At 40.8% G+C, this 16,884-nt stretch overlaps 1 protein-coding gene across 1 annotated transcript; it reads left to right on the top strand.

Moving 5' to 3' along the window:
* The first annotated feature begins 1,542 nt into the window (after window positions 1-1,542).
* tnfaip2a (tumor necrosis factor, alpha-induced protein 2a) lies at window positions 1,543-16,565 on the top strand. The gene is made up of 12 exons (XM_067242087.1): window positions 1,543-1,618; window positions 8,251-8,424; window positions 9,500-10,175; window positions 10,462-10,576; window positions 10,774-10,896; window positions 11,010-11,104; window positions 11,418-11,510; window positions 11,892-12,018; window positions 13,495-13,620; window positions 13,702-13,860; window positions 14,978-15,099; window positions 15,762-16,565. Exons 1-12 carry the CDS (start codon window positions 1,591-1,593, stop codon window positions 15,928-15,930), a joined length of 2,007 nt encoding a protein of 668 aa, XP_067098188.1. The 5' UTR covers window positions 1,543-1,590; the 3' UTR covers window positions 15,931-16,565.
* The last annotated feature ends 319 nt before the right edge of the window (window positions 16,566-16,884 follow it).

Here is a 16,884-nt window from a genome sequence, read left to right on the forward strand (position 1 = left end):
CACATTGGATGGATGAATAAAGTGCCAATAAAGCGTTCCATATTTGAATTCTTGAAGGGTTAGGGTTGTGATTTAATCATAAATGTGCCTTTTATCAATGTTCATTTGTGTTAATAAGACTTACTAACTCACTCAAGCCTCACAACCTTGTAACTGACTCTCATTACAAGGACTTAACTCACTCAAGCCTTACAACCTTGTAACTGACTCTCATTACAAGGACTTACGTTTACATTTAGTCATTTAGCAGACGCTCTTATCCAGAGCGACTTACAGTAAGTACAGGGACATTCCCCCGAGGCAAGTAGGGTGAAGTGCCTTGCCCAAGGACACAACGTCATTTGGCACAGCCGGGAATCGAACCAACAACCTTCTGATTAATAGCCCGACTCCCTAACCGCTCAGCCATCTGACCCAAGGACTTAACTCACTCAAGCCTTACAACCTTGTAACTGACTCTCATTACAAGGACTTAAATGTAACATGCTTGTTACGTCCCCCAGATGTCTGAGGGCAGTTACTGTTCTGTTTGTATGTTTGTGTTTTACCCGAGTTTGCGAATTTTTTCAATAACGTCAGCAAGTTTGAGGTGTATGCATAGGCTAACCATTAAATTAGCAGCACATTTCCTGTATTTAACAATGATTAAACATGGACTTACCTGAAAGTGATGCACAAGTTGACATTGTCCAGGGCTCCTTAGATGTCATGATTCCCTGGGCAAGTGCCCAGTTGCCCTAATGGTTAATCCAGCCCTGATCAAGACAATGTAATCGCAGCCTATGACCTACCAGTGGAACTCGAGACAGCAGTCAGACTGAGTCATATAGATTAATAAGAAATATTTAAAGAGAGAAAGGAAGAATATGATTTTCTGATACTTTTCTAATGGTAAAATACATTCCTATCCTCAGCCACATTGTTTCCGTAAGGGACTCAACATGATTGAAAACAGAGCTGTTGTAGCGTTAGACATTTCTGCAGCAGTCTATCGTTTTCACAGTCGCCAATGTGGTTAGCTAATACCTACTATAGTTAATATTCACAGGAGAAAAGAGCCAGGGCCGGATTAACCATTAGGGCAACTGGGCACTTGCCCAGGGGCACATGACATCTAAGACACCCTGGACAATGTCAACTTGTGCATCACTTTCAGGTAAGTCCATGTTTAATCATTGTTAAATACGGGAAATGTGCTGCTAATTTAATGGTTAGCCTATGCATACACCTCAAACTTGCTGACGTTATTGCTAATGTTAGCACACTCAAATATGTTAACTTAGTTAGGTGCAAGCTAGATTGAGATTTTACTGTTAAACATTCTCTATGCATTTTACAAGTAACTGACGCCAGCTAGCTGTTACTTTCTTACCTACTGTAGAGTAGGGGGGGGGGGGGGGGGGGGAAGCAACGAGCTAAGACTGCAGATGCCGCGTGTTAAAATGAAACAGAAAGTGAATTTACAAGGCGCTCCCTCTTTCAATGCTTTGATGCTAAGACCTGGCGTGGTGTCACTACAGCAGCAGCAGAGGACCAGCATCACACGGAGCTGATAGCATCGTTCCTTATTCTACTCTTGTTGGCAAAAGTATGTTGCGGACTAAGAAGATGGATGTTGGTAAGATGGCACAGACATTTATATGATTTTGAAACGGGGTGTTTTTGATGAATTGTTCATTGTGTGGAATTGACCTTTTGGAATTTACATTTATGAATCTATTAGTTAGGCTTATTATGTTGTCTTTAAGTTGGCTATTGGGTCATTTGCAAAGTCATATAGAAATGAGTGCTAATTTTGTAGTTGAAAGTATCCCCTCAACGCCATAGACTGTAGGCTACATACCCAGGCATGTTTGATGAGTCAACATCATCTGCATTACCGAATCTAGGTCCGAGAGAAGGACGGTATAGTGAACTGATAGGCTTACATCGTTTTGTAACCCCGTGGCCAACCCTTGCCATCAGTGGCGCCTTAATGCACGGGCTTACCTGGGCTTAAGCCCGGGGCCTCGACCAATCAGGGGCCTCTTAATAATAATACAAAATAATAACTAGAGAGGATACAATTTCTGGGGAAATTGTAGGGTGTGCTTGCTTGCGTCGGTTGCACAGGGGTCTGTATATTTTATATAAAAATGCATCGGGCCTACTTATTATTTATAAAGATTACATAGATTTAAAAGCATCTTTTTTTTGCTGCTCATTTACAACTCAAAATACGAGTGAAGTGTAGAATGAAATATGATGTCTTCTCATTTCCCCTGCAAGAGGCAGCTGACAGGCTGAATCAAAACGAATACATTTGGCAGACCGGTGTTAAAATGGACCTAATCTCTGTGACTTAAACGTCCTTTTAAGTTGTCCCTTCTCGTGATATTTTCAGGCATTTAGCTACTCATATTGCATTAATTCATTAATAAAGAACCCCCTTTGAAGATTATTCTACGACTTTACCGGCAGAAGATAGAATCGCGATTCAAACAGTACCATCTGCTAACTGAAAATATGCCCCCAAAAACGTAAATAAGCTTGACATTTATTTAGTGGAAAATCGCTCATTCATAAAAAGCTCACTGGTAGCGATCATTGTCAGTAACAACGCAAAATGCTATATAGCCCTGTGTGGAGAAGCTGCCCCGGTAAATTCTACTACTACAATACAGTACTAGACTACTGCTGTGTTCGTCTTGGTAGCGATTGCGTTGGTTGAATTGGATTTAACGTTCCGTTGTACGGTTTAGGCTGAAATTAATTATTTTCATGAACAGATTGACAAAGTTTAGGCTGTGGCAATGAAGTTCAGGTTAGTAGTCAGATTGTTTCAACTATTGAAAGACTTTTGAGTAAGGGGAGTGCCGAACATGTTCTGTCGCCGTTTGACTTGAACAGCTGAGGAGTTTTTGTTAGCTACTCACACTAGTGTCTCGGGGAGGCTACAGCGTTGCAGTGAGCTACACTGGTTTGAAACCACAGGTAATGGTAATTTCACCAACAAATCGTTTACTAATGTCAGAATAAATCATACAACGAAAATGTATATGTGAGGAATGTTTATTTTAACGATTGAAAACAGATTCATCATAGACCACTGTAGTATGTGTTGCCCGGGCAACACAGGCTAATGTCATGATGCTAATACTTCAGTGAAATAGTAGACTACTGTTTCCGAAAGTAGATGTACTCCCTTAATAATATCAGCTTATATTGTACATTACACATCACAATTGTGTGTCATATCACAAAGTAAAATGAGTAAATAGTTATCACCCTGGCCTCTTTGCTTGTGGCGTTTCTGCAGCTGCCTTGCAGTAAAGCTATAGTTAGCCTAGCTATCCCCCAAGTTAACAGATGCGAAACGAATGTTCTGCCAAAGGTAGTCACGCGTGTTTTTGTGACGTTAGTGACGTAGTGACGTTAGTAACGTCAGTGACTGTGGCTAGCAAATTAGCCACCGTTAGCTTCACTTTTCGCCACAAAAACTTAACTTAAGCCCAACCCATGCAACGGAACGTAAATTCCAATAGAAGCAACTCAATCGCTACCAAGACGAAACTGTTGACACCTACGTTGTCTATGTAGGCCAAATATTGACTGAGTTTTAGGGGGGCAAAAAGAAATAAAAAAAATAATAATAATATATATGTGAGAGAACAAAGGTTGTGCTCTCGCCGAAGGCTTGAGCACACCCAATAAATTGGGCAGACCGGTGTAAAAATTGACCTAATCTCTATGACTTAAACGTCATTTTAAGTTTTTCCCTTCTCATGATATTTTCAGGCATTTAGCCTACTCATTGCATTCATTCATTAATAAAGAACCCCCTTTGAAGATTATTCTACGACGTTACCCGGCAGTAGAAGATGGAATCGCGATTCAAACAGTACCATCTGCTAACTGAAAATATGCCCCCCAAAACGTAAATAAGCTTGACATTTATTTAGTGGAAAATCGCTCATTCATAAAAAGCTCAGTGGTAGCGATCATTGTCAGTAACAACGCAAAATGCGATATAGCCCTGTGTGGAGAAGCTTCCCTGGTAAATTGTACTACTACGGTACAGTACTAGACTACTGCTGTGTTCGTCTTGGTAGCGATTGCGTTGGTTGAATTGGATTTAACGTTCCGTTGTACGGTTTAAGCTTAAATTAATTATTTTCATGAACAGATTGACAACGTTTAGGCTGTGGCAATGAAGTTCAGGTTAGTAGTTAGACTTTTGATTTAAGTAAGGGGAGTGCCGAACATGTTCTGTCGCCGTTTGACTTCCTAAACAGCTGTGTAGTGTAGATGTTTTTGTAGTGTGTCTCACGTAAGCTACAGCGTTGCAGTGAGCTACACTGGTTTGAAACCACAGGTAATGGTAATTTCACCAACAAATAGTTTACTAATGTCAGAATAAACCCTACAACGAAAATGTATATGTGAGGAATGTTTATTTTAACAATTGAAAACAGATAACGCTACATCATAGACCACCGGGCAACACAGGCTAATGTCATGATGCTAATACTTCAGTGAAATAGTAGACTACTGTTTCCGAAAGTAGATGTACTTCCTTAATAATATCAGCTTATATTGTACATTACACATCACAATTGTGTGTCATATCACAAAGTAAAATGAGTAAATAGTTATCACCCTGGCCTCTTTGCTTGTGGCGTTTCTGCAGCTGCCTTGCAGTAAAGCTATAGTTAGCCTAGCTATCCCCCAAGTTAACAGATGCGAAACGAATGTTCTGCCAAAGGTAGTCACCCGTGTTTTTGTGACGTTAGTGACGTAGTGACGTTAGTAACGTCAGTGACTGTGGCTAGCAAATTAGCCACTGTTAGCTTCACTTTTCACCACAAAAACGCAATTTCTACTTAAACCATGCAACCGAACGTAAATAAAAATACAACCAACGCAATCGCTACCAAGACGAACCTTTTGACACCGCCGTTGTGTATGTAGTCCAAATATTGACTGATCCTTAGGGGGGCGAAAATAAATAATAATAAATAAATAAATATGTGAGAGAACAAAGGTTGTGCTCTCGCCGAAGGCTTGAGCACACCCAATGATGATAAACGTCCGTATTCGCGGTGTCATTACTCTGCTCTACAGTGGCATCTGGTGGTGTATGTGCAGTCCCCCTTATCTAAACAAAATGTAACAAAAACTAGAGAGGGTACAATTTGTAGGGTGTGCTTGCGTCGGTTGCAGATGTGTCCATTTAATATGAAACAAGCTGAACCCCCTTTGAGACAAGCTATTCTAACAACGTTGTCACCGGCAGTATTTTTCAGATGGAATCGCGATTCAAACGGTACCATCTGCTAAATGAACATATGCCCTCAAACGCGACTTTTTGGTCTCAGTCTAAAGCCCTGCGTGGAGAAGTTGAATTGTGCTACGAGCAAGCTAGCCTAGCTGCTGTTGCTAGCCAAACTTCACTGAGGGGATTGTTTGAATGCGCCAGAAATTAAAAACTTTTCTTTTGACAAAGTTTAGGCTGTGGCATTGAATACAGCGACGCACAACACAAGCTTGAGTTTAAATACATAATTTATTGTGACATTACTTACTGTACATGCAAGTCTTGAATTGCTTAAATGTATAATGCTGCTAGTACACCACGGCACGATACGATACTTGCTGTGCAACAACAATGCACGTTGTATCCATGTGTCGTTGCTAACGTGTGCTGACGTTGTGACGTAGGCTAGCACTGAGTTCCCTTCGTTGACACAAGGCACTTTTGACCACAAAAACTGAATTTCAGCCTAAACTGTGCAACGGAATGTAAATAACAACACAAGCAACTCGTGCGATTGTGCGATTAGCGTGTGGGGGGCCTCAAAAAATGAAAAAAAAAGTCCATAGCCCAGGGGCCTCAAGAGCTATTAAGATGCCCCTGCTTGCCATCACTGATGGCATCAGTGGTGTAGGGGTAAAAATAGAGGTGGATAAATTATTAATTTTAGAGACGAGCTTTCACGTCTGAGACGTCTCACGTTTCAACACCGCGATGCGATGTTGTGCAAACCAAAACAACGTTTACAAACGTGAATTGATCACTCTGTTCTTGAGGCCTTTTGCGGGCATCTGTGGGAGTGGGAGCACTCGATGGTCTCTTCAAAAATCGCCTGATATCCATGGCTAATTAATCCATTCCGAACAGGTAAACTAATCCACAACATGTGTGCACATAGCCTACTTCGTGGATCCTGATTCAATCAGCATTTGCCTTACTGTACTGATCCAAATGATCAACTATTGTATGTCTGGCAGAATAATGTCTCGGAGCCCAAATCTCAATCAACCTCCTCCCTTGATGTATCATTCTACTCACTCATCATGTCTTTGCTTTATCAAATCTTTCTCAAAAGATTGCTACCAGTGCTATAGGCCTGTTGTAGATGTTGACAACACCTGTCTTGTGTCTTAGAAGAGGTAACTTAAACCTTAGAAATGTGTACTGAATAGGTACCATCACTACAGTTACACTGGTGTCTGTCTAGTGTGTGATTTAAAGTGTAAATGAGAGTCGTTTCCTAAGCAAACTAATACACAGATGTACTGTGTCACTATTTAAGCAAATCCACCAAAAAACTCAAACGTAGAATTCCATGGTTGTTTAGGAAGCTATAGCACGGACAAGCTAGCACCCCCACTACTTGAGTCAAAAGTCCCAGATCAGTTTTTCAATTGATGTAACAAACTATCACTCAAATTAGAGCCAATGCCCGTGTGAATACAGTCCCGTATGTGGTACTGGGGTTTAAGACGTCTGTAATTAGCCAAGTGGTCTTTACACCCTTGGCTACTAACCTGAACTTCAATGCCACATCCTTAACTTGATTTCAATCTGTTCAGGAAAATGTCCTCTACAGGACTGTAAAACCCACATTTTCCAGTTGGGACTTCTGAGATATTTGAGTTTATGCCCGATGAGTGCCCGCACCCATTCACTGCAATGAAAAGCTTAATGGAACTCCGACTCGGAATTTGAGCTTCAGGGACGCTTGACAAAAAATGACAACATTTGGCGTGTCGGACGTTTTAGAATTGTTTAAGTGATGTGTTCCCATCGTATTTAAGACTACGTATTTTACAAACAAGAGGGGATGTATACATATGTCACTTGTAACGGCTAATCAGCTAACATGTTAAAGTAGGCTACATCCAAAGTCACTGTCGTAAAACTAGCCTTTTTTTCACAAACTGCTGATTAAAGGAAGTAGCTTCGAGGTAAAATTAAAAACCTTTAAAAACGTCTAAATTGAGCAAATATTGTTGATATTATTGTGCACACGTATTTCAGTATAGTTAATATGTAATTTAATTCCATAATTTCCCCAGGAATAACTATTAAAACGTATTTCAGGAAAAACGCTCAAACGGGTTTGTCCTCCCTACTGATTGGTGTCGCCGCCGCAACACATTGATTGGAGGGTCACAGACCCTACAGCGCAGATGAAATGATTCAGACTACAGTTTTTAAATGTTAAACAATATGAAATTTAGTCTTTGGTGTTTTAAAATTACACCAAATTTATTTCGGATTATTCCAACGGCAGAATACGAGGCGCAGGGAACTTAGATGTGCGTAAACGCGCATAAACGCTATTTAGAGGTGGATAAACGCAATTTCTGCAATTTAGAGGTGGATAAACGCTATTACCGAATATCGGGAGGTGCGTTAACGGCGTTTACGTGCGTTTAGCCCCCACTACATCCCTGCTTGTCATACAAGAAGATGAGATCACATTAATACTCCACCCTCTGGCTCTAGACTACTGTCCCTTCAGACCGCTGTTACATTGTCGACACCAAGCAAGAGAAGGAAAGGTCGGTTACATTGTAGGCTACGCTAGAAAGAACATTATAATTTAAATGATCAAACTAAGATGATTGACAGGTTTTTGTAGCCAAGTAGGCTACAATATAATTCGAGATGGATCTAGGTTTTTAAAATATGAAATTACGGCTACTACTGGCTTTATTCGTGTATGATTGATATTAAGGACAATTTTAATTTAAAAGAACTGTAGGGAAACAAATGGAACACATCTGACGCACTTACTTGACTTTTAATGGATCATAATACCGAATAATGCGTTGCCTATAACTGTACACAGCGACATAGTACAATAGATCTCAGACATAGTAATATAGATTAGGCGACATATTACAAGTTTACAGACATGTTCCTGAAAACACATGTATATAAGCTTTTGTAAAGAACATTATATTTTGTTCCCACCAAAGCTAAAGGATCCGGACCTCGCGGTGGAATGGTTTACCCAAAACCAGACGGTGAAAGTGACCTGAGAGCAGTGAAGGATAGGATAAAAAAGCAACTGAAAATACCTGGCTTTAAGCGATGCCCAAAGACTCCAAAACCTAGCACCAGTAATGCAGTGGAGAACCCTCCTCCAAAGGGTAAGTTTATCCGCATGTTTTAAATCCTTGTTTGGGTGCATTTAGAATTATCATGTGTTTCTCATACAATCTCAAATGAATACTGGCAGTAAAATAGTTTTGTTTTTTCTCTCTCAAAAAGTATAATGTTTGAGGTAAACATTGACTTCCGCGCAACTACATACTGTAGTAATACTAACAACACTGAAGTTACATAATTTGCCCTTTACAACAATACATCGCTGTACATGTCATTAAGGTGTAGTGGTAAGGATACTAAGGATGCCATAAGGAGGTTCGGCTTTCCAGTGGTAACATTGATCATGTTTGTGGGAACACAACCTTCAACTGCCCCTTTATAACTTTTTTTGACCCTCCACGATTCAGTGCCTTTTTGGAATAAGCTACTTAATACAATTTATTTACATTGTAATTAATATGTACCTTACCATGTTTTTACTATATGTATTGCTATTTAGTAGTAGTACCTTAAAGTTAAATATTTTAGTCTGAAATTACCCTTGGTTGCCATGACATGGGTCAAAGCTATCTCCATCGGTTTTCCTAAAGGATGTGCATAATCTCCATTGGTCGAATTGGTATTAGTGTTCAATTCACAAATACACATCATCATATTCACGTTTGTTCTCATGCCACAGATGACATCCACATTCAAGTATGTCATCTTATACTGTATGTGTTGTTGCTACATACATGTCTGCTACCTGTTCCACCAGTGTGATATTTCATTTGGAGCACAGAATAGTCATGACATGATCTTTTTAAAGACATGTCTGCATACAGGAGAATATTTTCCATATTCCACTGTTTCAATGAAATATCCAAAACTCAGGATAAGGGTCCAGTTTGACCAATATCATGGAACCCAATAATATCAATAAATCATAAAGCAAAGGGTTAACATAGTCGTTTACACGGAAGAGATGAAGTAAGCCACAATACCACAATAAAGACAGATGAGATGAATCCCATATTTGTTGGCGTGAATATTTATTGTTATTATAAATCGGTTGTAAGTTCATTATGATAAACATGACGGTGTGATCCTCATGTCTTTCCAATGCCTTGCTTCCAGAGGTAGTTCTAAGCTTCATGGATCACCTGAGTCAGAAAGCCTTGGCAGAGGCCTCCAAGCATCTGATCTCTCTGGAGGAGCAGCTCTTCACTCAGAAAAGTGCACAGACTGAGGGGGGGAGTCCGACCAGGAGTGGGGAAGAGGAGGACAAGCTGCATGCAGACTATCAAACTCTACTGGTCCAGTTATGGATGGCTGTTCATGACAGCTTCAGTCCCGCGCCTTCAAGAGAACACCTGGAGGTTCTGCGTGGTGCCGTGATCGCCGTAATGCAACAGGAAGAGCAAGACCGCCAATGGGAGGACCGCCCGGATGGTCTCAGTCCTCCTGAATGGCGTCCTCTTAGGTGCCGAAGCACCCACAACTCATTGCTTCAAATGATGGTGGAGTCACGGTTGAGGAATGCAACCGTGCAACAAGATATTGAAGGTGCAGACAACCTGTCAACAGATATGAAGCGGGAGGTGTGTAAGGTGGGGAAATGCTTGAAGAAAGACCTTCTTGTGGTCGTCAGAGACGTGAAAGACTGCTACCCACAGGATTTGGATATTTGTAATCTGTACGCACGCATGTATCACCGAACCTTCTCCACACAACTAACAGAGCTTGCCCGTTCTGGACTTGATGTGGATGACTGTACCTATCTTCTGTTCTGGATCAATGATTACTATCCAAAGTAAGTGGGACATTGGAAACAAGTGATGGTTGATCCAATAAGTTACACATCGGGATCCATTTACTTTTTATTTTCCTATATTTATCTTTGAAGGAGTCTCTATTAAGTTATAGTGCTCTTTTTCTTGAGGAGTTTTAATTAGGAAATGCTGGGATGCAAGGAAACTTGCAAAGACAATAAAGTGTTACTAATCAATCAATCGCTCTGTGGATAATGTCAGCTGTGTAAGGCTTGAACCAAGTAGGTATAGAACTGTTGTAACACCCCCTTGTCATATCTATTGCAGCACCATCTTGCAAGATAAAGAACTTAAAATGAACATTAACAGTGAGTCCATGGGAAGCCTTGTGCCTGAAGAAGACCAGGCAGTATTAGAGGAACAGTATCTAGCACACAAAGAGGTAAACAGTTACCAGACAAAGCTGCTAATGAACTTGTTTGATACTTGTGATTGATCTCATGTCTTCAGTTAATTTATAATTCAGACAAACATGGTTTAGTGGCTGAGCGATACTAGCATTGAAACTAATTTTTGAGGGAAGCCCTGCTTACAGTACACAGGGGCAATCAACATGTCAAAATAACTTTGTATTTCCAGGATAAAGTAATAACTTGGTTTAATGAAGCTCTAAAGAACGAAGTGAAGGATTGGCAGAAGGGAAATATGCCTGAGATCATAGATGGATACTGTTTCTGCCCCCTTGCCATAGACATCATACAGGTAGTGTTCATTTGATCCCCTTCCCACTCCAAATGGTCCGAACAACAGTTTCAAAAGGAAATCATACTATCCCGGTGATGTACTGTACTAATTACGTAGATACTTTTTGGCAGGTTATCAACTGTGCTGTGAAAGAATGCAAGTCTATTCTGGGCAACAAGAGCAAAGGCCAGAGAATCCTGTCCAAGCTGGAAAGCTTCTTAATAAGGTAGTGTACTTTCTCTCTCCCTCAACTGTCACTGGACGTCACAGTATATTTTGTAACACGTGTCAATACCTCTACTGAAAGTCATATGACTTCTTATCATATCATTTGAATACCTACATGAATTGTGTGCTCCCAGCCAAACTAGTGCTCATGACACGTGATGGTAACAGTACTTTTATGTCAACTGCAGAAACCTATAAGTTGTGTGTACTGCATAATGTTTTTTTGTGCTTCAAATAGGTATTTGAAATTTGAACTTTACTGTATGCCCGGTCACCACAGAATAATATGTTTGATGAACTTATATTTGCAGCTATAAACACTCTCTGGATGAGTTTATGAAAGGAAGACGAGACAACACACAGGCCATCTTGAAAGCTAACCTGGTTAGCATCAAGCAAATCAGGTAAGCTTACCTGTGTTTTCTCTTACCTCCCCTTAAACAACTGAAGTTATTTTGAGTTAAATTAATTTGAATATTAATTTGATATTTTTTTGTAGTTGAGATGATGTTGTAGCACTATATTGTATCAGAGATTGCTCCTGCAAAAATATATGAGGTTGTAATTGAGATATGATGTTGTTGTTGCTTGTGGAATCATGCCATATTGTAGTTAAGATCCTAAAATTTTGTAGTCGAGCTGTAATACTGTTACGGCTGTGCTCTTCTAATTCTCGATTGTCTGCTGTACTTACTAAACAGTGTGCACTATTTGTCCAATGCTTTGGATAAGAGTGTCTGCTCAATGAATACACATAAATGTAAAGGCTGTTAAATCACCCACAGGGACTTCATAATAGGAGAAGACGACTCAATGTCAGAGGAGATAAAAGCAAAATGTTTGCTAACTTTAACGTCCCTGAAAGATTGTGGCTATGGATACTTCATTGGTCCCATGCAAGAAGAACTAAAGGTAGGTTACTGTACATGTTGCAGCACTCTCCAACCTTTCACATTTACTTGGTACAGTATCTGATTAACAATCAAACCATCCCCATCCCCAGTTAATGTCAATAATCGATGACATATGACACCGCTGACATCACCGCTGACATCACCGCTGACATATGACATATGACATCGATGACACCGCTCAGCCACCTGACAGGGGAGTCAGGTGGCTGAGCGGTGAGGGAGTCGGACTAGTAATCCGAAGGTTGCCAGTTCGATTCCCGGTCATGCCAACTGACGTTGTGTCCTTGGGCAAGGCACTTCACCCTGCTTGCCTCGGGGGAATGTCCCTGTACTTACTGTAAGTCGCTCTGGATAAGAGCGTCTGCTAAATGACTAAATGTAAAAATGTAATGTATGTAAATAGGCATACACATTTTACTTCGCAAATAGCAAATGATCATCATCATGAATGCTACTTCTGTTTAAAATAAAGCCTACTTAGATAAGATAAGGGTTGAAGCAAACAAGCCTTGATGGACAAGCCTTGATGGACAATCTGATACGTTTCTCGAAACCTTTTCATTTAGCTTAGGGTAACCAGGAAGGAGATTAGTAATTGTCAAAAAAAAGTAGTAAAAAAAGCAGGCAAATGAGGCAATACTTGTTTCAAAAGTAGTATTGCCATATGGTAATACTGGCAATACTGACGGCGGCGGCACTGCTTAAGAGTTCAGGAGTCTGCCCATCTGTACCCCAACCATAGCATGTGGAGTTCATTTTGCACTTCATAATGTAGGCCTACTGTATTTTATATTGCAGTAAATCTATCCCAATCAATGTTAAAGAAAACAAGAAGGCATGTGGTTTAAAAGATAATTAAAGTAATTAAAGGTCCCATGGCATGCTGTTTTTGGACGCTTTTATATAGGCCTTAGTGGTCCCCTAATACTGTATCTGAAGTATCTTTCCCGAAATTCAACCTTGGTGCAGAATTACAGCCACTACGAGCAGTCCCACAATGAGCTTTCCTTAGGACATGTAATTTCTGTGTCTGTAGCTTTAAATGCTATGAGAGAGGCGGGGCTAACTGCCATTGCAAGCCATGATGTCTCTTGAGGGAAAAACAATATAGCGCTCGCATGTCATAGCTCATTTTCTCATTGATGGGCCAAATTCTGTGCGGGCAAACCAGAGAAAGGGGAGGTAACCTTTCCCCTTATGACGACATAAGGGGAAGATTTTTAGATCGGAGCATTTGAGTTTTCATTTTCTCAAAAGGGGAGAAAAACACCCAGGGCTTGGTTTACACCTATCGAAATTTCTGCCACTGGGGGACGAAAGGCAGGCTAGGGGAACTCATGTTAATGTTAAATAACCTCATAAAGTTTTCATGCCATGGGACCTTTAGAGGGGGGGGGGGGGTAAAAAAAAGACAAATAACTTTTACCGAGCAAAGCATCCTTGGCTAATCTCAAATTCACGTTTTGTTTGCCAGGTGCAGTATAAAAGGTTGTGGACTCATGACTGGCTTACAGGAAGTCAAAATATACTGGAAAACATTCTAGAGACTCTGTACAAGAACTTGGAAAACTTCACAGATCTGAAACCTGTCTGTAGAGAGGTAAGAATACTAACACGCACCCACACACACGTACACCCAAAAGCACACCAACTGAGATTGATTTTGTGTCTTCGTGTACAGGAACTCCTGGGTAGGCTCCACACAGACGTGATGGTGGAGTATGTGAAGAGGATGATGAAGAGGAAGATAAAGTTGAGAAACAGTGAACAGCAGGAGAATGCAGCCAGGTTACTAAGTGAAGACAACAGAAAACTCAATAGTTTCTTCATTGAAGAATGGGTAAGCAAACCAAAACAGCTGCATGAAACCTCCCCAACACTGGGGAATGTTGCATCATATGTTGGCAGGGTTTATCAAAACAAATTGAGTTGTTGCACCACAGCTATGGAACAATTATTCTCAAGTTTACATAAGCCTCTAAACAAACCTCTACATGAACTGATAGTATAAAAAAGATGTTATGTGATTTTAGTTACGTATTTAAAAAATGAATGCGAGCGCGCGAAGCTCGCGAGCGAATTTTTTGGGCCTTTATTTGAGCGCAAAATAGTTTTTTGAGCTTTATGTAAAATAAACATTTTACAAGCCGTTTTTCAATTGGTAAAATCTTGTCAGACAGGAAGTAAGAAAGTAACAGCTAGCTGGCGTCAGTTACTTGTAAAATGCATAGATAATATTTAACAGTAAAATCTCAATCTAGCTTGCACCTAAATAAGTTACGCGTCAGAAAGTTTGAGGTGCATGGGCTAACCATTAAATTAGCAGCACATTTCCCGTATTTAACAATGATTAAACTTACCTGAACGTGATGCACGGGCACCATCTCGCTGTCTCTTTCTTTCTTTTTTCCTTCCCCTGACTCCTGTTATCTTTTTAAGCCCATTTTAGAAAAGTTGACCTAGCCTACTGTCAAAGTTCGTCAGCCCACTGAGGGAAGGGCACCCACAGCGAGCTTGGGAAGTTGAGTGTGTAGCCTATTTGTTTGTTTTGTTTGGGGGGGGGGGGGGGGGGGTTTGTAATATACGTGTCTAATATTTCTATACTAAAATAATATCGGTATTATAAGTATTATGATTTTTCAGTTGGCTATTTTTTGGTGCCCCCTCAGGAGTTGGTGCCCTACTCACAGCGCGTAGTGAGCGTTATGGGAGCGGCGGCACTGGCTACTAGACTACACAAACACTGTTTTTGACGTGATTTAACATAACATTTTGATTGAACGAGTTGCAATAAAGTACTCACATTAAGGAAAGTCAGGACTGCGTTCATAACGTGATATAACATTTTAGTTGACATTGTCCAGGGGCCCCTTAGATGTCATGTGCCCCTGGGCAAGTGCCCAGTTGCCCTAATGGTTAATCCGGCCCTGAGATGTCTGCTGTATTCTTTTACCTAGGGTTCTAAAGAGAGCTGGCTGAGTGAGATCCTTCCTAAACTGGCAGAGGTCCTGAGACTACAAGACCCAGGGAGCATCCAGCTGGAGATTGTCACACTGGCTGTAGACCACCCTGACCTCAGGTGAGAAAGACAAATTATGGCTCGGGTCATCAGCATTTGTCTGATTTTAGTGCAAATTACATTTGAATGGTCTTGATGCAAAAGGTGAATCTTAATTTTACCTGTTGCTTATTGCTATCGAGCCAGCCTTTTCAAGCTGAACCCACTGAAGCCCTACTATTTGGTTTCTGCATGAGGGAACAGAGTTGGTCAAATACAGAATGCCCTGATAGTTACCCCGGTAACCCATACTTAGGAAGGTGTATCTGAGAGGGGCTTCTGCTGTGAAGCTCAGGTGTCTGATTGGCTGTTTCATATCAGGTGTCTCATATCAGGTATCTCCTGTCATGTCTGTCCCTCCCATTTTTCCTATCCTGCACTATAAAGGGATAATAGGTTTTAGTTACTGTTGACCCAAAGGGAGAACTCACGATGGGGTATATGTAACCTGTACTGTATGAAACAGCTGCAATTTCTGATTTATTGTCACCGCCATTGAAGTATCAGTATCACTACCACACTGCAGTACTATTGCTATAATACTTTATGATGTTTTTAAAACTTTTTCCAAACGTTTGTTGGGTGACAAAGGAGTGGTGTTTAGATGTATTCATTTATGGAGAGCTATCAAACCAATGATCTACGTTGTGTTTTTTTCCATTCTACTGGGTCACTTTTTCCAGAACCAGTCATGTATCCGCCCTGCTCTCCCTCAAAACCAACTTGTCGGCAGCTGATACTCGCACCATCAAAGAAAGCCTGGAGGAGAACCGCCTCTCGCTCACCACAGCCAATGACATGCCTCCGTTCTTCTCTAAGGTTCCAGTGAAATGGATAATCAAGATCATGTGAGAACCCTAAATGGAAACCAGATGTCATTTAAGCTCTAGTCCTAGATTCTGAATGACATCAGTGGATTAAACAGGAGAACCAAGTTAGAGAATCCATATTTTAACCAGCTCAAGAGCAACGGTTGTGAAGATGGGGCCTTTACTAAACTGCCTTCCGAATATACTGAAATGACTTCCGGATATAGTGAAAATGTTCTTGCACACTTACACTTTTGAGTGTTTCATATATGAGCGTGTGAATGTCTTTTACATTTACATTTATGCATTTAGCAGACGCTTTTATCCAAAGCGACTTCCAAGAGAGAGCTTTACAAAAGAGCATAGGTCACTGATCATAACAACGAGATAGCCCAAACATTGCGAGCAGCCATGACATGAAGCATACTTTTCACATATGTGGATGTGAATTTTCAGTAGTTTGAATGCGTGCGGGAACTTTTAACATTTGAATAATTAATGCGTTTCTTATGTGTCGATGTGAGCATTTCACATATGTGGATGTGAGTTTTCAGTAGTATGAATGCGTGTGAACGTTTCACATGTGAATGTGAATGCGTTTCATATGTGCTTGTGTAAGGTCAGTCTGAATTCTTTCCTAAACGGCCCCTCATATCCAGCCCCTTCCCTAACATTGACTCTTGGGTAAATAAAGCCCTTTTGATTTCACTTCACAGTTTGCCTCTGTGTCCTTGCTCGCACCCACGACTCCATGCCCTTTTCACTGTCCACTGGTTGTCATTGAGCAGCGTGCAGTCGGTCCCCACCCTCCGTACGTAACAATGCTACTAAAGTCACTTTATGTTTACCAGGTGCAGTATCAACAATCCCTCGGTTTGGCTTAAGAGTAATCAGACAAGAAAGAACAGATTATTCTCTGCCAGAATCTTGAAAATGGGACACAGCTCTGTTTTCAATCATGTTGAGACTCCTACGGGAACAATGTGGCTGAGGATAG

Source organism: Osmerus mordax, chromosome 8, assembly GCF_038355195.1.
Source record: "Osmerus mordax isolate fOsmMor3 chromosome 8, fOsmMor3.pri, whole genome shotgun sequence".
NCBI classification, from domain to species: domain Eukaryota; kingdom Metazoa; phylum Chordata; class Actinopteri; order Osmeriformes; family Osmeridae; genus Osmerus; species Osmerus mordax.

What these genes read in the sequence shown, in the direction of transcription:
- tnfaip2a (XM_067242087.1), top strand. Translation starts at nt 1,591, where the DNA reads ATGTTGCGGACTAAGAAGATGGATGTTG. An exon ending in ATCAATGATTACTATCCAAA is followed by an intron (nt 10,176 to 10,461) that starts GTAAGTGGGACA and finishes TATCTATTGCAG; the next exon opens with CACCATCTTGCAAGATAAAG. An exon ending in TTGCCATAGACATCATACAG is followed by an intron (nt 10,897 to 11,009) that starts GTAGTGTTCATT and finishes ACTTTTTGGCAG; the next exon opens with GTTATCAACTGTGCTGTGAA.